This window comes from Larus michahellis, chromosome 6 (assembly GCF_964199755.1).
Source record: "Larus michahellis chromosome 6, bLarMic1.1, whole genome shotgun sequence".
NCBI lineage: Eukaryota > Metazoa > Chordata > Aves > Charadriiformes > Laridae > Larus > Larus michahellis.
In genome coordinates, this window is record NC_133901.1 from 51,381,058 (window position 1) to 51,406,890 (window position 25,833).

Sequence of the window (25,833 nt, forward strand, 5' to 3'; positions counted from 1 at the left end):
TCGCTGGCCACGCCCCCGTCCCGCTGCGGCGGAGCGGCGGGGGACGGGGAGGTATCTCCCGGGCGCTGGGCTACGGCTCTGTCGGCCCCGAGGGCAAGTAGCGGGGGTGCCTACGTATATATATTTATGTATACGTGCACTTACATACTGTTGTTACCGCTGACGTTACCGTTGCCTGCGGGCGCTGTTCGCTGCTTGGCCATCCCGTACCCCGGAACCCGTGCGGGGCGTCCGCTCCGCTCAGTACCGGGGCGGCGAGGCTGTGCAGACTGTACGGTTAGAGCCACCAGCCAGGCAGAGGGCTCTGGGGGGGGACAAGTCCGTAGTCTGTTGCTGGAAACCTTCCCCTGCACGATGGAGCAGCAGTTGCTGGGGATGCTCATTACAGGCTAATTACTGCACGCACAGTTCCGGCTCTCGGCCGTACCGAGGAGCGCTTGTCTGGCAATACCGTGCCGCTTTTCCCGGGACACGGGGGCTGACGTCTCTGCGTGAAGCCCCGCGTTGCCGCCCGATGATGGCCGCCTGGGAACCCAGAAGCTGCTGGTGGTTTCGTCTCCAGCCTGGCTCCTGCCGAAGTTCACGGCCAAATCCCGGTGCGGTGGTGCAGGGTGCGATCCCTCCCTGAAACATCCCCAAAATGCCCGTCCCTGCTGCAGCAAGCCTTGGACGTGGCTGCACACAGATTTCACTCCAAGCAGACACGGAGGAGAGGTTTGCAGAAGTCGGGCTCAGCCTCCCCGACCTGCCCAGGGGAGAGGTTTATCCCCGCCAGGCTCTTACGGAGTTGCATGCGTGATTCTACGGTCTGATTTTCTTGAGGTCATTTCCATGTTAACCTGCTCTCCGATTTATGGTGCCAAAGGTCACCCTCAAGCTCTTCCACTGACATGTTTTAGAGATTAGGAAATAATGTTGTGAGAATAGGAGTGAATTTTAACCCTAGGTGATTTACGAGCCCTGTTTAGGGAGCCTGCTAAATGCATAACACGACATATAGAAATGTATGGGAAGACAAACGCACACAAAGCAGCACAGGATGTAAAGAGAGGTTAAGTAGACCCAGGCATCACAGATTACAGTTCAAAAACATTCACAAACACGTTAATCCAGTAGAAACATGGAAAGTTTAAAAGGAGTCACAAATGTTGACACTCTTACGAGAAATTATCGTGTTTTTTTAGTGGTAGTAATCTTAGGTTTGTGTTTGCCTTACTGCTTTTTTGCCAGCCAAAAATGACAGCAAGTTAGACCACTTCTTTTTCCAACCCGGATTTTAATCCATCCCAGCACAGGGTTGTTTCCACCAAGAGAAGCAGATGCAGTATAGCTGCAGTAGCGCTTTCCACGGGGCAGTCTGTCTCTATCACCACATGCCACAGGGAAGCTGAAAAACTTACTCAAGGTCTGCAGCAATGAAGGGACCATATTTTGGATTGCTTCCCTTTCCCTCCAAAGCTTTCACCGTCAGTAGCCTGAAGCAAATACAGTTAGTGCTTACACTTTCAAGTAATAATGAAACAAAGGTATTTTTAGCTATTTCCCTTGGGCAATTGGAAATATGAACTGGTGCTATGTCACATGCCTACTCCCTGTGGAGCACAGTACGAAGACTGCTAGATTAGACCATCCAGGGACCTGCACTAGGAGTCTTTCATTAGGACAACCTCGGTGCAACTGCCGGACTGACCCCCAAAGGGTCTCTTTGCGTTTGTTGTTGAAACGCAGTAGCAGATCTTGCTGGTTAGTGCCAAGACTTCCTAGCGGTAGTGCATCTTGTCTTGCCAGCTGGAGAATTCACTGTCGGGGAAGAGACCAAGAATTTCACCTGGGTTCAGGAGACAGATGTTACTATTTTATATAAAATATAAATAAATAAATAAAGCAAAACCAAACTAAACCCAGAGTGAACCTGACTCACATCTTGGCAGAGAGATGGGATATGCAAAAGGAGCGAATTACTCAGCATCTTAGACATACTTCATTTTTCACCAGCTGGGAAGTGCTTGTTCTCAGAGAAAGCCCTGTTTCTGTTCACAGGCAAACCCAGTCCTCATGCTGGATGGGTCCACTGCTCTTGGAGAGTGGCGGAGTTGTTGATTGTTGATCATGGTTTCCATCTTTGCGTCTTAACTGATCTTTTAGCCATGCTAGGTCCGTGCCATCAAATGCCTTGAAGATCAGGACTCGGGCTTGAATTTGGCTTAGCTTCCAAGCCAGAACGTGGCCTAGGGAGCAGAGGGTAGGTCTGATGCATTTGTGGTAGCCAGGGCTCCCACTGCAGCATGCTCCTCTGGTTGGCATTTGCCAAGTGCTGTGGGCTTCATGCCCAGGTGTATCACGTAGCTGTAGTCTAGCCAAGAGGTGACGAAGATATGACTAACTGAGCCCGGGTTGCTCCTGCCAAAAAGGCATGGCTTGTCTCGGCCAAGAAGACAATGGAAAACATTACATCGGGATGTTCATCAGGAGAGTTTCATGTCACCAGGAAGTGCAGGAGTGTGTTCCTGAGACATGGGCAGTAGAACAGCTGGCAGAGTATTTTAGCCTAAGGAGGCTGCACTGCATCTTTAATATGGTACTTTGTATAGTTTCCAGAGGAGGGTTTTAGTATTTTTGAGTGTCTCAATTTAGCTCTGTTGCTTCAGTTGTAGGTCCTGGCCTGAGTGCAGGTTGCACCAGATGCAGCACATCAGTTTTCCCCTGGAGAGCTTTCAGCTGGCTTTGGGCTAGTGTCTACCTGAGCTTGCTCTGTAAAGGAGCAGCTGCTTAGAACCACTGTGTTCAGCATTCACTAGCGTTTTGGGATGCTCAGCTCTGGGGAGAACGGCTGCATCAGTTTCTGACCGTGACTACTGCTTGTACCTTCTGAGTCAACTCCCTCTTTCTGCCCTTTTTCTGGAGACCTTACTAAGCCTCTGAGAAGTAGCAAAAGCCTCCAAGAGGAGGGGCTGGAAGTTCAACCTCTCTCAGAATATTTAAACTGCTGGAAAATTTCTGTCGCATGTGCCCATGGGTCTGATATCTGGGCTCTGTGGATGACCATGAACTGGCAGGGGCTGAGCAAGAGTAATGAACCGTGCAAAGTTGGTCCCGACCATTGGTGTAGATTGCACAGGCAGAGGTGGTTGGCAACACGGATTTGTGGCGGTCTCATCAAAGGCTTGTGGGAGCAGGCTATCACGCTGGCAGTCTGGACCCAAATGAAGGCAGTTGGTGTGTCCCACGGAGACAGTGCTCTTTGCAAGGAGCTGGCTGCTCAGGTGTCTCGGATGAAAGCAGGTGAGCTGACCAGGTACCTGGGCAAGGCCCGAGGGGATGTTTGTCAGTGAATTTTCAGCCCTTCCATATGCTCCTTGTGGGCTGAGGAGGAATACTCCAGACAGAAACTCTGCTGAAAAGCTGCATCTTTGCAGCCCAGCTTTCCAGACCACAGCAATCTGAGGGGGTTGCACAGGCTGTGCTCGTCTGATCTTTGGTTTCATTGTACCACGCTGTGTGTAAAAACTAGTGCATTATCTTGAGAATATAAAGGCACAAGGGATTGTCCTGTGTCCTGGCCCTGCACCTGGATCCTTTGGTGCGGAGTGCTCCAACTTGCCCGTGCGTGATCTGCCCACAGCTGCGCACCGCTCTGGCAAAGTGCTGCTGGATCAGGTGGTCCAGGCAACCCAAGTTCCCCCGCTGCTGCTGAGCTGGGGGCGTTGGTGCCGCACTGTCACATCAGCAGGATTTTCTGTGCAGCCGGGGTGGTGCTGGGCTGTCTGAGGGCTGACTAACGCAGTGCCGTAGTGTGTGAGAGTGAACTCTCTTCTCCCCAGGCAGCGCGGGGCCGTACCGTATTGTTTTTCTCTCCAGACAATGCAGTGCTAGATTGTAAGTAAAAATGCAAAGCACATTGCAATGTTTGCTCTTTATTAATGCACTAAGATGCATTCGGGTGAAGCAGAAGGCTCCTGGCTGGCTCGGTTTGAAGCTCCGTGACAGGCTTCCATAAATAACACCTTAGCAGGGTCCGATTCACCAGGTCGGACCCGGTGGGAGCCTGAGCTGCGCAGCTGGCACTGGAAGGGGCAGGAAGGCAGGGAGAGGGCTCCAGCCCCTTCCCTGGGCAGGCAGGCAAGCTTGGCTGACCTGGACTGAGCTGCGATGTGTGTGATGGCCAAGCCAGCACCCGAAATCCTCTTCCCTGAGCAGGGAGCGGGTGAGCAATGACAAGTTCCTGTGAATTTCCAAATGGCTGGCAGATACCACAGGGGCTTTACTGGCTGCTGGAGCAGGGCAGAAGGGAAGCAGAAAGCACTAGCAACTAATCTGCTTGTTCTGCAAACCTTCACTCATTGCTCAGGTGGCTTTTGCAATCTCTCTACCCTAGGTGAGTATTTGACCGCCTGTTTTATAGCTGAGGAACTCAAGCTAAAAACTGCATGTACCGTGGCTGCAGCAGAGGCTGGGGTGATACATTTCAGCTTCCGAGCCCATGGTTAGGCTACTGGAACATGCTGTTTCTTGTTCCACTTTTGGGGAATCAATGTGGCTGCTTAATGCACCTACAGCTTAAACTTCCAATTCCAAAGACTTCCTACACATTTATCAGGTAAAGCCCAGCTGAAGCATGTCCCCTGGCCTCCAGCTGTCAGAGCTGGGAGATAACAGCAGTTTCAGCCTAAGATACATTGATTCTTGATCAGGCAATATTCGAGCAGCTATTCTTGTGGAGAGGGAAGGATACGCTGACTGCCATTTCCAGAGCGTCCCATCCCGTAACACCCTCTCTGGAGGTTGTGCCCTCAAGGGAGGGACACGATGGTACCAGGCCATCTTTTAGGGTGGCATTGGAGTCAGACTCAGATTTAAGTTTGGCTGGACAGGGAGGAATCCTGTTGCGTGTTCCCTTGGGCCTTTGGGTGAGAACTTCCCTCCTTCAGCCATGCTGCAGCACATGAAGTTGTGATTAGGACAGTGAATGAATACTTCTTGACCCTTTCACCTTTCCTCCACCTTCAGTTTGACTTGTGTTTTCCCTACAGACAGAGTGTAAGATTTTGGGGTAGCTGCTGCTTTGACCACTCTAACACCTGCCACAACAGATCCCCAGGGTGACCTGGCTGCAGATGCTAGTGCTATAAAACTGTTGGGTAACTGCAAGGACCTTCTGTCCTCTGCCCCAAGTTCAATAGGCAGAGGCTTAAACAAGCAGAGCGACCCCTGCAAATTACTGCCATTAGAGTACACTGCATTGACACTGGGGCATAAAAAAGTGGCTGAGAAGGTTGGACCAGCACCAAGAATTCACTGTGCTAGACACTGTAGGGTTGCAAAGATGCGATTGCTCTTGCTGCAGAGTTGGCCAATAAACTGGCTTTGAGGAGCAGTTTAACAAAATTGTGGTCCCTGGCTGCCAGGCTAGTTAGGTTGGATGAACTGAGGCCACTGCACATGACTTGTAGCCCAACTTGGGCAAAGCATCAGTTGTATTCAGGTTTGAGGAGTTACCAGGTGAGCTGAACTGTGGAGAACGGGAAAGCTGTGTGTGCCCCCCTGGGTGCCGTTTTGTGTGCTCTCGTAAAAGCTGCATGCCACCAACATTATGCATAAACAGCTGTGTTTTGTCCATTTGAACTTTCCTGCCTGCCCACCCGATTCCTGGTCTGGGGGAGCTGTTCCAGCAATGGGAACACCAAAACTGTGACCCAGGCAGGTGTCCAGGAGGAAACGAGCTGCTCACTGGGCACCACCTCCCGACAAACCCCAGAGAAGAGGCTGGCAGAGGCCGTAGGAGTGAGCTGGGACACCCTTGGTGCATGGAGGAGAGGCACTGCTGCTGCCTCTGCTTCACCTCGACAACAAGAGGGGGCTGGTCCAAACTTCACATGCTTCACAGGTGGCTGGTGGCCTCATAGGCCCCGTGTCCCCTGCAACCCTTCGCTCGCTGTGCTTCTTCTCCAGGAGGGCCCTCGCGCCGTCACTCACCCTGCCCAAGTGTCCGGGCGGGCTGGCTAGAACCCGCACGCCCCAGACCGCCGATCGGCCAGGCCCCGCGGCGGCCCGGTGACTCAGGGCCCACCCGGCCCCGCTGGCGGCGGCCCCACAGGCCTCGGAGCGCGGCACGGGCGACCCGCCCGGGCCACAATGCTTTGCGAGGGCAGCCCTTCCGCTCAACCGCCCTTGCTGCCCCCTTTCCGCCAATGCCGCGCCCCGCCACCTCAGGGCTCCTTCGCGATTGGCCAGTAGCGCTGCTAGTTCTACCCTCTCTCCTCTCACTGGCTCTCCACCGCTTGTCACTGTTAGGTCCGCCCCCTCCGGTTTCAGAACGCGATTCCATTGGGCGTTTTAGTGGGCTGCCAGCCTTACCGTGCGCGGGTTGGCTCTCTGGGCTGTCCGTCAGCGCAGTAACCAGGCAGCGGGTTACGGTGCGCCTGTTTCCACGTCAGTGAGAGCGGTGCGGAGCCGGTTTCCCCGGCCCCGGCCTGGCAGGACCCTCGCGCTCGGTGGCCGTGCTGTCAACGCCGCCGCCGGCAGGGAGGGAGGGAGGGAGGGGAGGGAAGGGTGGACAGAGGGAGGGCCGAGCCCTCCCGCTCGCGGCGCCTCCCGCCCGCCCGATATGTGAAGCGGCCACCGCCGCGGGGAGCAGGCGCCGCCATTTTGGATGCGGGGGTCAGTGCCGGGCGGCCGAGTGCCTGTCGCGATACTGTCGCGACGTGGGGGGCGGGCGGGCGGGGGGTACCGTGCGGGGGCGGCGGGGGGCGTGGAGGGAGCGGGGGCGGCCCCGGGGGCGGGCGGGAGGCCGGGGGCAGGCCGCAGCGGGTCGCGGGGTGGCTGAACCGGGCCGGGCCGGGGGCGCTGCTCGGGTCTGGGCAACGGCCGGAGGCGTAAAAGGGCCCGGTCAGGGCTCGAAGCGACGGGCCCGGGGAGGGAAGGGGGGTGGGTGTGCACCAACTCTGCACAGGCACTCGCGTACCGGGCGCGAAGTTGGCTCCCTTAAAAATCGGTGGAAACCGAGATTTTTCCCAGCATACAGCCGGCTGGTCGGCTGTTGGCAGGAGGGGGGGTCGGAGCTGGCTTAGGCTGTGCGTTACGAGTTCAGCCGGTACCGTGTTTCTCAGTTTCAAGAGTATGAAGTAATTGGAAGAAGGAAAATCCCTCTCTCCATATTTACCTTAGGTTTCATTTTCACTCTCCTGCAGTTTTGACAGATAAATGTGAGTTGCCCTCTCTTCTTGATTCCTAGGCACTGTCTCGCTCTCGCAACTAAAAGCGGGCACTTGCAGAGAAGCCTGGCCCACCTTCCTTTCTGATGTGCCACCACTATCATGTTACTGCTTCTTATCTCTTAAAGGGTGTTCTTAATTGCCCAGAATTCTGGCATCACTGGACTGCATGCTTCTTTGCTATGCTGATAAATGAAATGAAAACTTACAAATGAAAACTTCTGTTACTTCTAGGCATTAAGAGCTAGCCTTTAGAGAAACATTCTGAGTTCTTTGATCTTTTACTGCCTGTGGTGTTTATTGTGGAGTAGTTATTATATAAAAAATCCAAGCAAGTTAAATTTCGTGATAGAGATTGATGTACCTTCCCTGTGTGGTTTAGAAGGGAGGAAAGGAGCCATTTCATTGTCAGGTGGGCTTCTGGGTAACCTAGCTAGTTCTGAGTTAGGCAGGGATTTTTTGTGATTCATGGACTGAAGGGTGTTGTGTGTTCTGTTTTGGTAGCAGTGTATTGTATCAGGACTCGAGTAGCCAAATCTAGGTCAGAGACTATATAGATTATTCATGCATTATCGTAAACAGTGCAGATTTAGGTCAATGGAAGCCTACTTTGAAATACTACCTTTCTTGCATATGTAGTGATTATGTTGGTTTTTATTATTGCTGTTTATTGGGGTAGTTTCACTGCGTTTGAGTCGGTTACCATAGCTGAAGGCTAAAGTTAGTGATAAGAAGTGACTTGATGGAAATCTGCCAGACTTTGTCACTCCTGTTGCTAACTCTTGCTTGTTTCCAGAAGAGTTGCTCACAATTCCCTGCAGGTGGGGGAGTGTTTCCTAAAAGTGTACCTGAGACTTCTTATGGTAATACTCTGGAAAAATTTGGGTTCCTATGCACTGTGATGTTTTGGGGTAGTGTGTTCCAAGGTTGAGCAGTGGAGTGTTCAGTGCATGTGTGAAACAACATCTGCAGATGTAAATCTTGTCATTGTTTTTGTATTAATATTTCATGTCTGATACTATTTCAGGAGTCTCAGACTAGTGATAATAACTGTCCATAGAACATTGCTGAAGGCTTTGAGAAGCGTTAGATTTTTGTTCTTTTATAACATGCTGAGGTATCTACCTTTTTCCACTCATAATGTTCCTAGCCTGGTTAGCAGTGGGGCTGTGAATGCTAACAGCTTCCCTGCTTCTCATGGTGGGCTAGGCAGCTGGGTTGCCTTGGTTTGGAGCTGTCATTTCACTGTGCTGCCTGTTGAAGTTCCGCACAAGAGTGAAATCTGAGGACTTGTCTGCAGACTGAAGCAAACGTATGAACCTATAATGAGAAAGAAATGAGAGATAAGGAGCTAAAATGCATTTGAAATTTAATAGGTACCTTTCCTGTTTCTTCTGCATAACACAAGACCACAGAACTTAATCCATTTGTTTCTGTACTGAGTCCACTATCTTGTGTTTGATTAAAGATTGCTTTCAGGAAAGGCATGTGGTCTTGATCTGAAGATATCAAGAGGTGTTGGAACCATGGCTTTACTAGAGAGGTTGCTTCAGCTTTTTTTAATGATCTTCAGCATTAGTAGTTCTGTTAACCTGTCCAACCAACAGTTATACAATATCCCACTCTTCAGACCATGCCTTTGTAACGTTAAGCCTGAATTCACGTTAGCAATTTTTTTGTATGTTGAACAAACATTTAGTCGTTTTGCTTGACTTACCACCGTGCTTTCCTAAACCCAACTGATCATTCAGTGCTGGTCTGGTAAATCTCGTAACTTTTTCTCTGTAGCTTCAGAGCATTAATTTCAACCTTAAAGCTTCTTTCAATATAGTACTTCTATACTGAGCTCTAAAGCGTGAGTGGTTGTTGCTTGTGATGAAAATACAATTGAAGGAATGCATACTGGAATTATCTGATAGATTAAAAGGAGTAGCCTTTGGGAAGTGTGGATTTTAGAGAAGGTATTTTTATTGCTTGAAATAAACTTGTAAACTTTTACAGGGATGGATGGTGCTTTTGGTGGGTTTAGCTTGTAAGGTGCATCTCTCTGAAAATAGTAGTCTGGCTTCCCCTCCCACCCTGTAATTTATTTCTGTTTCCTTCTCCAGCACACTGTTGCAAAGGTCCTTTGCATGAATGAAGATAGTTGGCTGTGGTTTACTTTGGCATATGTGTGTGCTATTGCTTAGTTAACTGTAAGCTTAAATATAAAGCAGGATTTTTGCCTTGTCTTTACTCGGTGTTTGTGGTGAAGTGGACTGTATTTGTGATGTTCAGAGATCTGAGAGTGAATTTATGTCTCCAGCATGATAGGGTATTTCAATTGCATTGGACCAGTAAGTTTTTTGGCATGTGTGAAGTGACTTTTTGTTCAATGACTAAAGGAATCTGCAGTGAGGAAAGGAGCGCATATTCTCATCAAGTCTTTTCAAATAGTTAGCAATGAAAGGATATAATTGCAAAAAAATCCCTTAAGTTTTGCAGGATTTTAATATGTCAGGAGAGCTCTGCCAAGCAATATGGATTTTTTGCACCCTTGCTTGAAAGGATCAGCACATTGTTTCCCAGCAGGTTAAAAGGAAACGGTGTGCGTGGGAGGTTTATGTCTGTCTTCTTCATGTTTTGCTGCTTGGAGATAGCAACAGGTTTGGGAACAATTAAGCATTTCAAGTCTTCTACATTCAGGAAGGACTAAGTTTAATGAGATTTTCTGTCTTGATTCTTTTAGGTTAAAAGTAGAGGTGTTTCTACAAGCAGATTCAGTAGTATGCAGAATAGCATTTAAGCTCTGACATCACTTTGAGTATTGGCAGAACTATTGAGTATCTGTGTATGTGCAAGGCATGTGGTACATACGTCTGGAATTCCTTTACGTGCTTTTCCAGATAGGTTAGGGGAGCCTTTGTTTCCATGTCAGTTTGTTAAATACCTGGACTGGCACTATGAAGTTTACGTGCTCAATATTGTTTTGTTAAAGTGAAGACAGGGAAGACTTGAGTTTTGACAAATTTGAATGTACAAAGTATTTCCCTAAAAGTACTTCTGGACCAGAATTTTGATTCGTGAAACTACCTATGTAGAAATATGGAAAATACTGGAATTGCTGAAAGAAGAAATAAATAAGTGATGAATTTTAAATGGTGGAGAAAATCTCCCATTAGTACCTTCTATTAAAACAAAAATAACATCAAAAAGTAGAATAAAATGCGATCAAGGGTATTTTTATGCAATATTTTAATGCAGTCATATAAATAATATATGGAATAAGTTACTATTGAGGACGGGGAACTTCTGTCAAGCAGTAGACACGTGAGTAGGAAGAGTATCTGTGGTTCTGTTATATACAGTTGTGGAGGGAGGATATAAACCTTTGTTCTCCGGGGCACAAGCAAACTACTTGCTAGAACTATTTGTTTATTTTTCTGAATCACCCAGTAGTGAATGAGATTAATAATTTATCTCATCTGTCATGGCAGTCCCTATACTATAAAATACTTTTGTCTTTGCCCCTAACTTATCGTGTAACACTTAGGAATACCATTATGTATAATTAATCTAATAGAGTAAGAAACAGTTTTGCCATAAGATTATTAATCCTATTGCAAACATATAAAAAAACCTAAACAACAAATCTGATGCTGTCCCTTGATAAGGCATTTTTTTATAATATTTCGCTTTCTTTCCATTATTTACAGAGTCCTGAAGCAAATTAGTCTCTTTCACTCAGAGGATATTTGTATATTTGAAGTGTTGCTGATAATTCAAACGTGTTAATTAATGTGAAGCCTGACAGATCCAGGATTTATGTTCTGCAGTTTCTGTGGTGGTGTTCCTGAGGTCTGGAATAATACACCAAAACCATTTCTTTCCAGCTTTGCTTTTTTGCTACGTGGGCGAAATTCCTTCTCATATTCTCTGTGTTTTATAACCCCCTACCCTCCCTCCTCAGCTGAGTCCTTTAAATGAACTTGTCTGATTTGAAGTGTTATGATCAATGTTTCATCTGGTTTTAGTCTTTTGCTTCCCTATGGATGGCCTCTTGTCATTTCAAGCTGGAGTCCTCATTTTCCTTTCATATCTTCTGAAAAAAGTCTCATTACTTGGCTACCATTTCACTAAAATCACTAAATCCTTCTCATTTGCAGACATGGCATCATCTGACTCTCTTGCCTCTTTATAAGTACTGTTTATTCTTTATGAACAGTCATGTCTGTTCATTCCCCTTCATTCTTATTTCTTTATGCTTGGCTGTATCCCGGCTACAGCTAGTAGAGAGAGAACAATCCTATAGTAGTCTACTCTTCGTTTCTTTTGCTTGTAAAATTATCTCTTGCTTGTAAAATTTTTCCCCCTCTTCTGGCTCTCTCTCTGGGTACATCAGTTTAAGTTTTTCCCTGTAAGACCTCAGGGTTCATGAGAGTAAATGTCTGCCTTTAGCTTTCTCACTTTTTCTCCCCATGTTCCATCCAGTTTTGTTTCTAGTTTTGCTCGTTTCTTTGTGGGGTCTTAGCCATGACTTTTTTACTTGCCCGCTTTCTTGAAAGCTTCTTTCATGAAGCAAGTGTGAAATCAACATCTGTTATAAATTACTTTATTTTGTCAAAGTTTAAAGTCCCAATGAGTTTTGCTTTGGCCAGCTTATTCGAGTCACTGATGCTTATTTAACAGAGTACAAGATTGGCTTTGTGTTCTGTGCAGAGCTGCAGGACTTTGCATAAGTGCTGGAGATGCGTGTGTTATTGCATTGTCATGGATGTCTGTCCCGGTACCCTAACACTTTATCTTTCTGTGAACTTACGTAGACTGGAAAAAAACAAGGAACGTGCCTTGACAAAGTTGTCTCTTGCTTCACAGATGCCCTGTTATAACTAACGGTCTGCTCTCATGGTCTTGAAAACTCACTCTGTGGAAAAACATCTTCTTTTTGTCTCCCTTTTGACAAAATAACTGTATTGTCTGCATGCAGAGAACAAAGATCTGAAAGAGTTTCTTGCGTCTCTGCAGGCCTCCTGCTTGAGAAGGGCCAACTTGATGTTTTAGCTGAGGAAGGGAATGATTCTGAGGGGCTGGAGATTAATTTGAATTACCTTTATTTTCAGGACTGTCAGGATGGTGGATAAGAACATTTACATTGTACAAGGTGAGATCAACACGGTGGTGGGAGCCATAAAGCGTAATGCCCGATGGAGCACTCACACACATCTGGTGAGTTACCTTGAATTGTTGCTACCTGTTCACGCTATGGCAGAAACCACCTGGTTTTAGAAAAGTACCTCAGGTTTTCTTTAGCGCTCGTTATAGTACTTTTATAAGTAAAGTTGGAATAACTTTCTAGAGTGTTACATGCTGAACAGTTTTGGCTTCTTGTGTGCCAGCAACTGTAAGAGGTACAACGCTCGAAATCTTGTACCTGTATACCCTGTAAACAAAAAAAAAAAACAACCCCAGATTGTATTCCACATGGGAATCATCTCATTTAGATTTTGATTGCCTGGTATGTCAGGGATTTTGAATATATGGTGTTATTTTATTTAAGACAATGTTTTTATATATCTTTTGCACTCTCTTGGAGAAGACAGTCTTCATCATAAAAGCCATGAAATAAAAATTGGGGAAGTCATTATATATGCTGTATTTTTTAATTTTTCATATGGCATAGTATCTTTTTTTAGCTCTGTTTTCTAACTGCTAGCTGTATTCCTGACTGAAGCCTGTTAATAGTTTCAGACTTTTTTTGTTAAAAGCCATTAATACAATGTTTCCAAGTCTAGTAATGCATTGGGTCAGTTTATGGCTTCCGCAGTGTAAATGTATGCATTTGGCATACTGTATCTGTGGTGCACTTCAGAATGTCACCTGAATAGCAGATGGCTGTCATCTAGCACAAGTGGTTTCAGTTTGTCAAAGGGCAGGGCCCTTTTTCTCTCTAACAGGCGTTTCTTCGTTAGTGCTCGCTGCCACCCAGTAGGAGGTGTGGCTGTGGATGTACACAGCTTGGAGAAACTGCTGCTTCTCCTTATTTTAATATCGTAAAGATAGACTAAGGCTAAAGGATGCAGCTATTCATATAAATTTTGCACTGTGATTCTTTCTTCAAGTTATTTTAATGGCACCAAATGTCATTGTATTTCTGCTCCCATTACAATCTGCATAGATTAACATTATAGCAAATCCAGATGAGCCATTTCAATATGGTATGAGGTAGATTTACTCTGAAATTTATTGAACACCAGAAGGCTAATCAGAAATACTTCTAAGGACAATAAAACCAAGCCAGAATGCTCGATCTTGCACCTATGCTTTGACATTTGAGCTGTATGACATTGGAGAGCACTAGCAGGAAAATAAAAGTGCTTCTCTTGATTTTTATGGAGTAAATATGCTGACAGTGATAAACTCAACCCACAGTATTTCTGTGAATATGAAGGTGAGGTGTTTACAGACCTGTTATTAAGATTTGTCTTCAGGAATATGTTTTGTCTCATTGATGACTTCCTTCCTATATATAACCTATAGGATGAAGAAAGGGATCCCCTGCTGCATAGCTTTAGCCTTTTAAAAGAAGTGCTGAATAATATAACAGGTAAGCTTATATAGAAATCATCAGGTATGTTACCTACTAGGGTATATGCAAATAAATGTACAAGTGCACTTGTTTCTCTTATTTACTATCCAGCAGTCACATACTGAATAACAAGAAAAGAGAAAATATGCATATACTTTTAGACAAATAACACCAACATAAACTAGTACACAAATACCACTGCTTGCCACTATCTGGAGAGATATATATACACACGTGTGTGTGTGTATATATATATATATATTTGTGTGTGTATACACACACACATTTTTTTATATATAAATACACGTTTCTTCAATATACTGAAGCTTGCAGTAATAGATGAAATCTGGTGTATTAGCATGCATGGTCTTTCTGCGCTTTGTGTATGCTTTCTGTTCTGTGAATGATGGGGAAAAATGTGCTTAGAAAGTAGCCTCCCATTATCTCTTTTCTCCTCACATTCTTCGGTTTTCATCATCTGTGATCAGTAATAAGTGAAGCACAGACTTCACTTTCCATTTGAGTCTCTTGAATCTTGAAGTGAAAGCTTACTTTGTGACTGGTTACACTGAAAGGAACTGGAAAGGTATACTGATTACAGAAGCAGAATACAAGGCTGTGATGTGTATTCTGACCACGATTTTTCTCCCAACCTGTCTTTTTGCCCTTCCTCCCCCCATTTTCTCTTTTTGTAGTTTCATGAGTGATTGTTTAAGTGTAGCCTAAGCGTATGTTGAGAGTCTGGAAGTGAGGCTAATACCCAGCTGCACGTGGCATTCTGCTGGTTCTTCCTAGGATTTGTCTTACTGATTGTAATATTTGAAAGTAAGCTTTATTTCTGGTCCCTTTATTATAGTGAGTGTTCAGAACTACACTCAACTTAAGTTTGAGATGGACTTCTTGTATTTCTAATTGCAAAGTGTGCCCATTCTTGTGTCAGTGCTGAGTCTGGAATCCTGTAAAAAGTGGTTCCCTAGAAGTGCCACTTCCATGAGACGTGCTGAGGACACATCCCAGTTCTAAGCCCTTATTCCTTCCTCTTTTGTGGCTGCAAGTGTAATGCTTTACTTCTCTTTGCCAGGTGAACTTCCCTTGGTTGTGAGCAGGGCTCTTCTGTCAGGTCATGACATCTTGAGGAACTCCTGCACAGCTTGCATTTCTGGATAGTATCTTCGTTCTAGGTGTTATACTTGTACCCAAACTGCATGACAGTCTGGATTTGTGGGGTTTTTTTGTAAGCTCACTTGTCTCTGTAGGATATGCATACAGTCACCAAAAGTGTTTTGGAAGGAAATTTTCCTTCTGTCCCTTCTAAGAGATAAAATTTTCTTTAAAATGAGACTCCTGAAGTTCTTTGCTATTATTGCAAATGCCTCTTCTCATCAACAAGAGCAGGGAATGTCAGGATGCTCAAATAAATGCAATATGAGTAAATGTCAGGGACTGGCCATTTGTCTAGAGTAGCTAGATACAGGGTGCTGTTGACTTGTTGGGGAAAAAATGCAAGCTACTATCTGCTTGTGTTAGAGAAAGCAAAGTTTAACATACTGAGAGATTCAGAGACTCCCTGTGAGTATTAGTCATCATGTAATAATTACTTATATATGGTGATGATAGTGTGTTGTTTTGACTGCATGGGGTTCTTTTAAACAGGTAATTTCAGCTTCAGTGACTGCTATTTACAGACTAGTATCTTGAAATAGGACATCATTGCTATGCTCCATTTTTTTTTTTCAGTTTTAGACAAGGACTGGTTCCCAAGCAATACTTTGAACAATATAGAGTCTCCTGCCTCATCTTCCAGGCAATGAAAAGTCCAAGCTTAGGGTTTTTTGTGGGTATTTTTTTTTCTGCATAGACCTTCCTTTCATGTCTCTTTCATTAGCTCATGGAAACGCATTGCTTTTATATTTAAATTTATTCAAGCTGTAATCTTTGACATTTGAGTTAGCTTTTAGTACAATTTTGCATTTATAGTAATATATATTATGTATTTTCTCAATCCCCCAAGAACCCATTTTAATCTGTTCCGGATGCAAATTTCAGGCTGCCTTGTCCCATCTCCCCTCTTGCTCTCGCCCTCCCTTCCCCTCCCCCATGGAGCATGTTTGATCAGGTGTGGCAGGAATATCCACTGTCAAGCTGCGCCCTTTATATTAGTCAATATTATCCTTCCTTCCCTCCCACTCCCTTCATTCTCCTCTGGGCTTTACCAGTTGATTTATAATTTTGGAATTCTCATCGGAGTCTGTAATACAGTTTGTTCATTATTTAACCAAAACCTGTTTAATGAGCAAAGAGAGGCAATGTAAATGTTAGGCATGTTGCAGTGGAGTACCTTTTGTTCTCCTCTGAGCTAGTGGGTATTAACTCTGTCGTGACTGTGATGCTGGAATACCCTGGTCGAGGGTATAAAGATGCACCGTATGCCTCCAGCAGCTAAAGATTCTCATTGCAAAGTATTGCTCCTCAAGAGTAACTGAATTACATCATGTGTTTTGTTCAATTACCAAAATAGCGAATGCTTGCTTGCAACTAAGCAGTGGTATCCCATCCCTCTGTAACATCATGGCTCTTGAGGGAAGCATCTAGAGAAGGTGCTGTCGCTCAGCTCAAACAATCCCACAATTGTGGCAGGAGTAACTTCACTTCTATGTTCAGCATACCTAGCTAAGGGCCTTGGACCTGAACTGTGTGGAATAATGTTGCTCTTCAAAATTCTGACAGAGAAACTTACTTTCTGTGGCAATTTTATGTAGATTTACAAATGCAGTTTAATAATTTGAAAATGAACAGCAGGTCTGCTGCGATCCACTAAGATTTGGTTTATTTTATTCCATTTTTATACTTTTATGGGCTGCATATATTTTAATTATTATTGATAGTAGTTGCCTGAAAAACAGAAATGAAAAATAGAGGTTCTGTTGTCTTGGGTGATGCATAAGTTAACGCCAAGATAAATTTGATAGCCGAATGCTTGTTGTACTAAGATAAGCACCATAACCCTAAGTTTGATGTGGTGTCTCGTATTTCCAATGCTTAGAAAAAGCAAAAATCTGTGTCCTGAGTTACAACCATATGGAAGCAGTGACTAGCAAGCTTTGTCCACACATGCAAAATTGAAATACAATTACATCTTCAAAGGTTTTTTAAAACTGATGGAAGCATTAGTATTGATACAAATTTGGATCTAGGGTAACTGTCACCACAACTTCCATTTGACTGCTTTTTAAAGTAAGCTGACTATCTAGAAAATGTGTTTGGATGTTGAAATATTTGTTCATTTCATCAGTTTTGTTGTGGATTTAGATCAACAAAAGGAAACTTCTTTTTGACATCCAGGGATAACTGAGCATCTTTTCTTTCATGAGTGTTTCCAACTTAGAAAGCTCTTGAGCTCACCAGAGAGAGGTGGTGGTAACCACTAAGGGCTGGAAATAGGAATTAATTATAAGCCTGCTTTTCCATGATCTGATGAGGATTGTGTTCCCTTAAATCTTGCTGTGGCTGTTGAAGTCTTCAGACCATTACAGTGTGATGTAGAGGTAAGAGCAGTTACTTCTGTAGTCATTCTCCTCATTGCGGAATACGTGCTCTGCTCTCACTGGGGGGATGAGTCAGTAACCAGGATTTTCGTGACTGAAGTACTGCTTACTGGTGTGTAGGATGGCTTTAGGACAGAAAATGACTGAATACAACTGCCTTGTACAAGTCAGCACTGCAGTGGGAGAAGCAGGTGTTTGTGGAAAGTGTGTGCATCCAGAGTCTATTTAAATAAGGTTTAAACTAGGTAAACACACCTGTGAAGAGGTGCTTGTGTATATTTTAGGTCCATGAGTGCCAGACTGGAAGGTTTGAGTCCTTTTATCCTCTGGTGGTTCAGAGTTAGTGCATTTAAACAGAAGCTGCAAAGTAAGCTGTTAGAAGCACTCTGATTTCATGCACATTCATGACATTTTAAATGAATGCTTGTACAGTGGGTTCAGAAGAATCTTTTCATGGCTTATTTCAGACAAGAAGCTGCTGCAAATCTCCATCTTTAGAGGGTTGGCTGGGGCATTAAGAGCTGGCTAAAGGTCAAATGACTGTAACCGTAAGAGAACCTTTGCCCAGTGTACTGACTTAATATACTTGTTACTGTAGCCATCAGTTTTCTGGTATGTAGATTTGATTGCACACTCATTTTCTCATGTCTGAGCTCTGGAAACTCAGTTTTTAGGGAAAACCTGACATTTGTATAAAACAACACAGGAATTTTATCCTGATTTGAGATTAATGTCTGAACTTTTTCTGAAAGATCTAGTGTTTAGATGTGGTAAATCAGTAGTAGATATAAACGTGTGACCTGTTCTCAATGCTATTCCAGTGCCAGTGAATAGAATCTGAGATGTTCATAGTGATCTACTCCAGTTAAGAAATCATAAAGAATAATATTATTTTTTTTAAAAGTGTAGGAATTAAATTATATAGATGTGTAATAAGTATACTGCTGCAATGCTTGTTATATTGCACTTTGCAGATAAAAGCAATGACATATTTTATTTATTATTTATGTCTTGAATTTCTGCAGGAACTTCTTGGACTTACTAGTAAATAACAAATACTGATGAACTGTAAGCTGTGATACTTGTCCCTTTGTTTGCATTGAAGACTTGCAATGTTATCTAGAGCAGACGTTAAAAAAAAAAATCACCTAAGCATTTTTCTGTTGCATAGCAGCTTCATACAAAAGATCTAGAAGATTCACTGGTCTCCTAGATTATATCTGTTCCTGTGATAACTTAAAAAAAAATTACTTTTTTTTGGTTAAATAACAGGTATCCATACATGTTAACTTGGTATTTTGGAAGACCAAGCAACTCAGGCTAACATTTTATAAAACTTTTAAGAGAGGAAAGCATGTAATAAAGGTTAGGAAATTGATAGAGTAAGGTTTCTTCCATAGTTTTGACTCAGCCTCACTCTAATTAGTGGATGGCAATACAATTTTAGTCCATATTGAATGACCTGACACAGTGTACAGAAGTGGTAGTTAATTTCTCTTAATATTTTCTGTCACCTTACTATAAGAAATATGAAGATTAAGGTGACAACCCTAATTTGATGCGTTGCGGGCAGGCTGAATCCAGACTTGATTTTTGCTAATTGTGTTCATGTGATGCAGTAAAAGTCCATTATTTTAAAAGCAAGTTCCTAGTCTTCATGAATGCAGGCATCCTTCCAAGAGCACAGAGAATGTACACCAATGCAGTATTTTTGCTTTGAAGCTGTAGGTAGTTCCAAATTCTCTCTTTGAGAGAGATTAATCTTCTTTTTAATCTTACCATAGCATCAAATGATTGTTTTATGGCTGAGGTCTTTGAATTTGCCTCAGATAATAGGTTTCTATTGATATTTTTGGCATAGATTTTTTGATGTTACTGGAGAAATAATAAACCAGACTTTTACCAGGTGGTTGCTAATTTTGTGCTTTACTTCCTAAGTGATTTTCCTGGAGTGAGACACTAATGTGCTCTAAGAATGGTAACTGCAAGGGGCGATCTGGGATGTGAGCTTCTCAAGCCCAAAACTAACAGTAAAATTGTCGTAATGTCACTTAAGATTTAGTTTATTTTCTGTATAAAGGAAGAAAGAGGAGGAATGTGCTTGATGAAGAATAACCGTTAGTATGCATGAAGCTTATAAATGCACCATGGCAAGCACCATAACCTTTTCCAAAGCTTTTCTGTTGGGTGCGGGGCAGCATTTATGCAGAGCGTGAGAGGAGTCAGGTATAGATGTGGTCACTCTGAACTATAATTGATTCTGTGGAATTATTCACTGAGCCCTTCAACAGCATACTGAATGAAACTGGGACTCTTGAGAAGTGGAAGCTTGTAATTGAGAGATCATGTGTCTAAGACTGAACAGGCAGAAAGGGCTAAACCATGGTTGTGTAGCATCCTTAATTTGATAACTTTTTAGCTCTTGTGTCCATCTTCTATTTTGTGTTTCTGAGTAGTAAGAAACTTACTGAATAAATTCAAAAGAATTAGAGCGACTCTGGGAATATCTAGAGCAAAAAAAACAACGAGCCCAGTAAGGTGATCTTCACAGATGGTATTTCTGCATTTCTCTCTGAACTGAGCCTTCTACAGTCTACCACCACGCTTGCAACACCACCTAAGCATCCTTTTAATACAGTTCTTTGGGTGCAATTTAAGACTAGAGCTTGGAGCTTAACAGTCTTCCATCTGTGCATGGCTGATGACTGGCAGGTACAGGCAGGAGGTGGTGCTGTTGGAAGGAATTGTTTCCTGACCCCTAATCCTTAAGGACCCAAGGATTTAGATGGACAAGCGCTCCTGGCGGTTGCTTGGCAGAGTTCCCACAGTGGACTTGTTCTGTAACACCAGCCTTCTGTTACCACTGCAGGGCTGAGCTCTGAAGAGCTGCCACATGTGCACGGTGTGCAACTGACTCTCTCTTGTTCCACGCTTGTTGAGCAATTACTTTCCCACTTGTTGGGCACTCCATTATTTCCTTCGGTTACTGCTTCTGTGTGAAGTGGAGCCATAAAGGAAATGGCCTAATGTACATACATTAGAGGGCAATAAATTGCAGTTTGATTTGGTAGAAAGGCAGTACCAGATGCTGCGCTGAAGTTAAGGTTTCTCTTAAGTCATCCATGAAGGTTTTATTCCAGGTTTTTTTGATGATGATGTCTTTGTTTTGGTCAAGATTAGTTAAAGGATTTGTGGCCAATTAAGAAATGTTAAAGATATTTGCATTATAGTAAAAACCCTCTGGAAGTAAGAGTGTACATTAAATTGCTGAATTCACGTAGAAGTTTATTAAATATATAGCTCTCCTGTTCTGTCACCTTTCCTTTTAACTGTCGTCTTGCTAAACTGTTGCCATCTAACCTGTTAAAAACAATCTCTCAAAGGTGATTTACTTCAAAGATGCAATAACTTGTCTCAGAAGCTGCAGGTGCACATTTATATAGTTTCATAATATCTAATAGGACTGCCAAGAAGTATTGGTCATACATACACAACAAGCGTACTGAAACATTCCTCACCTCAAAGAGTTTGTAGCTTAAGAGGGTGGAAGCAGAGAGAAGTCATTAAGTACACAAAGTTGTTAAACACTCGAGTGTTTTTTCTTAATGACTGCCTCCATTTGTCCTTCAAACACGCCATCGTTGGCTGATCCCTGATACGGTTTATAGCAAGATGTGAGTTTGAAGGAGAGGTTTGAAAGAATATTCAATTGGGCAAAATGTCCTTTTTTCAGGAATAGTGCAGGGATGTGTGATAAGGTGCTGCTTCTCTCGATAATTAGTGTGGAAATAAAAAGCCAAAAAGAGAGGTACAACAGGAGGGATTTAAAGGTACGTATGAAAGTAGCAGAGTAATGGAGAACATTGTTATTAAAACAAGATGCTGATTGCTTAGGGAACAGTAATAGTGAGAGATGTGCAGTTGGTGACTTACTTGTTTGGGGTAAACTTGCAAGAGTGTTTCCTTTATAGGGTAACTGTACCTAGCTTGTCTGCTGTCTGAGTGTTGTGGAATAGATTATTGCTGAAGGGGTTTTTTTGCAATCGGGGAAAAAAATAAATCTTCCGACATGTTACGGAACTCCTCATTGAAAATTCTTTAAAAAATTTCAGATGGATAGTCAAAATCTTGCTTCTGTAATTTGCCTTTAGAAAATTGTACATGATAGCAAATCTGTCTGGGGAAGAGCTATAAAACTCACAGCTGCGTGTAGCCCTATGAAAAATCTTGTCATCTTTTAGATGACATGATTTTAACTTGCTTTACAGCACCTCTGAAAGCTACACAGAAAAGAAAGTTTGGCATGTATTGCCTGTAATACAGTGGCTTAAAGGTACAGTCTGAGGTCTTGTGATATGTCGGGGTCTGAGGTGAGTGTTGGAAATGTCATGTCATGGATGAGTTTGAAGTGCATTCATTCCAGTGTTGGTGGTATCGACAGATACTTTCTGTGAATTCTTTAACAGAGTGAGGAAGGCTAAATTGTGAGTGAGTTAAATGTATGTAAATCTAGGGACAGTGAATCAGTACATGTCATCACAAAACTGCATGAAATAAAACCCATCTTGAGAAGGAACGATTATCAACTAGTCACAGTTATTGTGGAAAACTGATAGATCTACATTAGTATTGCATGATTTACTGTATCCATGTGACTTGGAAATGCTTTTGGGAGTGTTAAAGCAGCCTGCTCTTGGTTTGAACTCCTCATTATATTTGGGCATTTCTTCTTTAGTTTAAGGGCATGGAGAGACATAGACTCCTTATCACTTGAACTTCATGAAGTGAATGTGTCCATGGTCTTTGCATGGTGCAACTGTGAAGTTAAAACTTGTCAGTTCAAACTACTTTTGTAATCAAGCATGTTGTGAAAGAAAGAGGAGGCGTATAGTTACGTGACAGTTGAGGAGCAGGGCGAGATGTTATGACAAAAAAAAAGATGATGTGAGATGGGTAGAAATGCAAAAGTAAAATGTGTTAGGTGAGAGCTTGCACGTATATGCAATAGAATTGAAGTTTGGGTTGATATTGGCTTTAGCTATCCTGTCAAAATGAATAGGAACTGTTTCCATGACAGTTTATGCCAATGTATTTTGCACTGTAATCACAGTTACACAATTGTAGTACTCAAGGGGTGCACTTGATTAATGCTTGTTAACTCAATATGTTAAATTCTTCAGTGATGGTGGTACTGTGTTTGTTTGATCCTCTATTTATACTCTAATAAAAGCACTTAAGAAGTTGTAATTTCCAGTTCTGTCCTTGTAGCAGAAAGCTGAAACTTATTCCTAGCTGTATTGAAACAATAAATTCTGAACAGAGCAGTCTTTCAGAAAGTGTGTGCTGCCTTTGCTTGGCGCAGGAGTCTGAATGCTTGCATGACTGTAAATAATTCTTGACATGTGTGCTACTTAAATGAGATGAGAGACTTCAAAACTGTGCTGTTTACTTTTGATTGTGTTTAACTTAATTATGGGAGGAAATTTTTTATTAAAATGTGTCCTTGTGCCCTGTTACTTTTCAGAAAATTGTCGTTTTTCTTGATACAGTGACAAAGTCTGCCAAGCGGCTGTTGAATTAGATTCAATTAACTTCTTGATTAACTGCTTAAATAATTTAGGTGGCAAATTGTAAATATGTGGCATTGTTGAAATAAATCAAGATGTGGTTGTTACCTTGATCGTGGCGTATTGAAGGAGAACAGTCTGTTAGACCTGTGTGTAGCCTAGGGGAGGGGTTTTATTCCTGAAATAAAACAAGTGGCACTGGTAAAATATGGTTGCTCATGTAAGCATCTTTAGTAACTGCACTTAGGAACTTGGATGTTCTTCAAAGTGGGATTAGACAGTTTGTAGTGGCCCATAATAGTTCTGTAATAACTAAGGTGGCTGTCATGGCAGCATGGCAGGAGACATTAGCTGGTTTTCACTTCAGTCTGAGGTTTTCACATTTGTCATTCAGAGATACTGTCTTTTTCTTTGCATGCTCAGCTCTTAGTTAAAACATTTGGATTTTCAGTGTCTGAAGCGCAAATATATTCAGTCAGACTTAGGATCTAACAACCACTATCAAATTTTACTTTTGCGCTTCCTCTCTCTTAAATACATTCTTCCTCAGTATGAAATTAGCACTTCAGATGTGATCAGGCGGGTACAGCGAATGGGAGAACACAGTCCTGGGAATACTTACTTTGGTGGCATTGTTGACGATGAACACAAAGTTGTAAGAAATATGTTTGCTCAAATACTTACCAGTCTGTAAAAATATGGTAAACAGGAAGAGACTTTTCAGTTGAAACAGGAGTACTGTGTTATTGTAGGAAAACTAGATTTTTGGGTTGGCAAAGAGATAAGTTCTAAACAACAAACTTTTCTGAAAGCATGTGACTTCTTTGTGTGATACAGGAGTCTGAATGTTTTCATGATGAAGGCTTCTGCTTCATTAAGAACATAAGGGAAGAAATATCCATGTTTGGTATATCAAAAAGTAACATTTTCTCAGGGAAAAGGCTTTGCCAAGAGTAGTGGAAACATAGGAGAGGAAGAAATTAAAAGATTCAGACATTGTAGAAAGCAATAGAGCAACTGTAACAGAGTAGCTGAATGGTAATTCAATAATTGAAAAAAATTAAAACATTCAGAGAAAAAGAAATTGCTCAAGAAATATATTATTAAGTAATTGGAGGGGTGGGGAGAGAACCATGATAGGCATCCTAGGAGGCTTAATTTAATGGCTTGGTAATTGACTATTAAAGCTTTGTGTCAGAGGCAACATCAACGTAAATTTTGCAAACTGTTTTCTCCCTTCCACTTTTACTAACAGTCCATCAAAAATGTAAAAGTGAAGTTCATTCTTATTCAGCTGCCTTTAAGTTGCGCAGTTTCTTTTTGGACGGCAGTTCTTCATGCTATTGAGTTTCGCAGCCCGTACTGGTACTTGTTCACATGCACAAGACCCATGTGCTGCAGCGGAAGGTCACACACTCCCTTTCACTCCGCAGGAACAGCAGGTGATGGTACCAGCTGTTCACATCCCCGTATTAGATGCCTGAATTTGAGCAGCTGTATGAGGCTGCTAATAAACTCCAACATGTAATGCAGTTCATATTTTGCCCACATTTCACTTGATCCTAGTCAGCACTGGCCAGTATTTTTTTTAACATCTTTCAATGCCACCCATAAGATGCTCATTTCCTTTCTTGTCGTGCTGGTCTCTGCTCTTCTTGTATGATATGCCAGCCAGATGCTTGAAAAGTGCTCTGGTGTTAGAGATTTGAAAAGGAAAGAGTACCAGAAAACATGCAAATGTGTAGGGTTTAAGGAAGCAGGAATAATCTGTCTAGCAAAAATGTTTTAAAACTTTGAAGTTTTAATGCTGTAGTGAAAATAATCTATACTGTTCTAAAAGATGTACTTGTCCTTAAGCAATACTCATTTTGGATACAAACCTAGGTGTTTTTTCATTTATTTGTTTTAGAAGAATGGGCCAAAAGTGCTTTCATTCTGAGGAACCTCTACCTGCATTCGGCTAGCTGGAGAGGCCTTGTTAGGTGGATCTGCTATTAAAATAAGGCTGCACTGGTTTTTAATTCCACCTCCAGTAATAAAAATGGCCTGGCCATGAGTTTTGATATATCCACAGTTGATTTCAACTTGTGCTTTTTATTTAAAAAGCTTATTTGTGACCTGTTAGAACCCTCTGTTAAGCCAGTTAAATAAACGATGGAAAGGTTGAAACTGCCTGTCTGTGCTTTCCAGAAAAAGGGAGGAGGGAGCCAAAGGAAAGATATTTACAGTTTTAAACCCTTTCAGCTCCTCTGTTCACCTCTTCCTCTTGCATCATTGATTTACTCCCATCTCTTTCTCTGGAAGACTCATAGTACCTAGAACTGAGAAATACCTGGGTTCCCCTGGCTGGCCGCCAATGTGATCACAAAGTCTCCTTGCTAATAAGATCCCAAGAGGTGACTTCGGTGTTTTATGTTTTGCTTGGTTTGGTTGTTTGTTTTTTTTTTTTTCCCCCCATTGCTCTAGTCGCAAAAAATGCACTTTGGAATCAAAGTCATACTGAGGTAGGAGCTATCAAGAGCATCTTTTCAAAATATGGAGATGGAGGTGGGAAAGAGAGTTTATTTGGTCCTTTGCTCAAAGGATCTCAGGGAACTTAGAAATTCAGCTAGAGCCAAGATAATTATCAGAAGTCAGGTGTTAAGTATTTTATAAAATTATTAAAATAAAAGAACCTGGCTGTGCAGTTAGGGTTGGAAGAGATAGTATGAGATCAGAAATATATGGTAGAATATAGGAAGAATATAACTGTTAACATAGTAAAATGGCTTAGCTCAGGAGAAATAAAGCTGATTTTTCGTTAGATCCTGTTCTTATTGCTCCACAACTCATTTTAGCTGGTCAGCATTCTTAAATTGAACTATCTGAAATCTAGAACTGATTTTTCTTGCTTGATATGTGTTGCCTTTCTCCACCAAGATGGCACTCTTCTCTTTTTTTTTTTT

The 25,833-nt window shown here is 42.8% G+C and overlaps 1 protein-coding gene across 12 annotated transcripts in view; it reads left to right on the top strand.

The window, feature by feature from the left end:
- Positions 1-6,405: 6,405 nt before the first annotated feature.
- GBF1 (golgi brefeldin A resistant guanine nucleotide exchange factor 1) overlaps positions 6,406-25,833 on the top strand; it is a 109,680-nt gene continuing 90,252 nt past the window's right edge. For 4 of the 12 annotated variants that reach the window (XM_074589833.1, XM_074589834.1, XM_074589836.1 and 1 more), the window contains exons 1-3: positions 7,222-8,587; positions 12,311-12,416; positions 13,728-13,794. In XM_074589833.1, coding sequence (XP_074445934.1) covers positions 8,568-8,587; positions 12,311-12,416; positions 13,728-13,794 — 193 coding nt within the window. In that variant the 5' untranslated portion in view covers positions 7,222-8,567. Of the gene's footprint in view, positions 6,658-7,221; positions 8,588-10,906; positions 11,049-12,310; positions 12,417-13,727; positions 13,795-25,833 lie in introns of those variants that run through there. The other 8 variants (XM_074589840.1, XM_074589844.1, XM_074589842.1 and 5 more) reach the window with 7 other exon arrangements.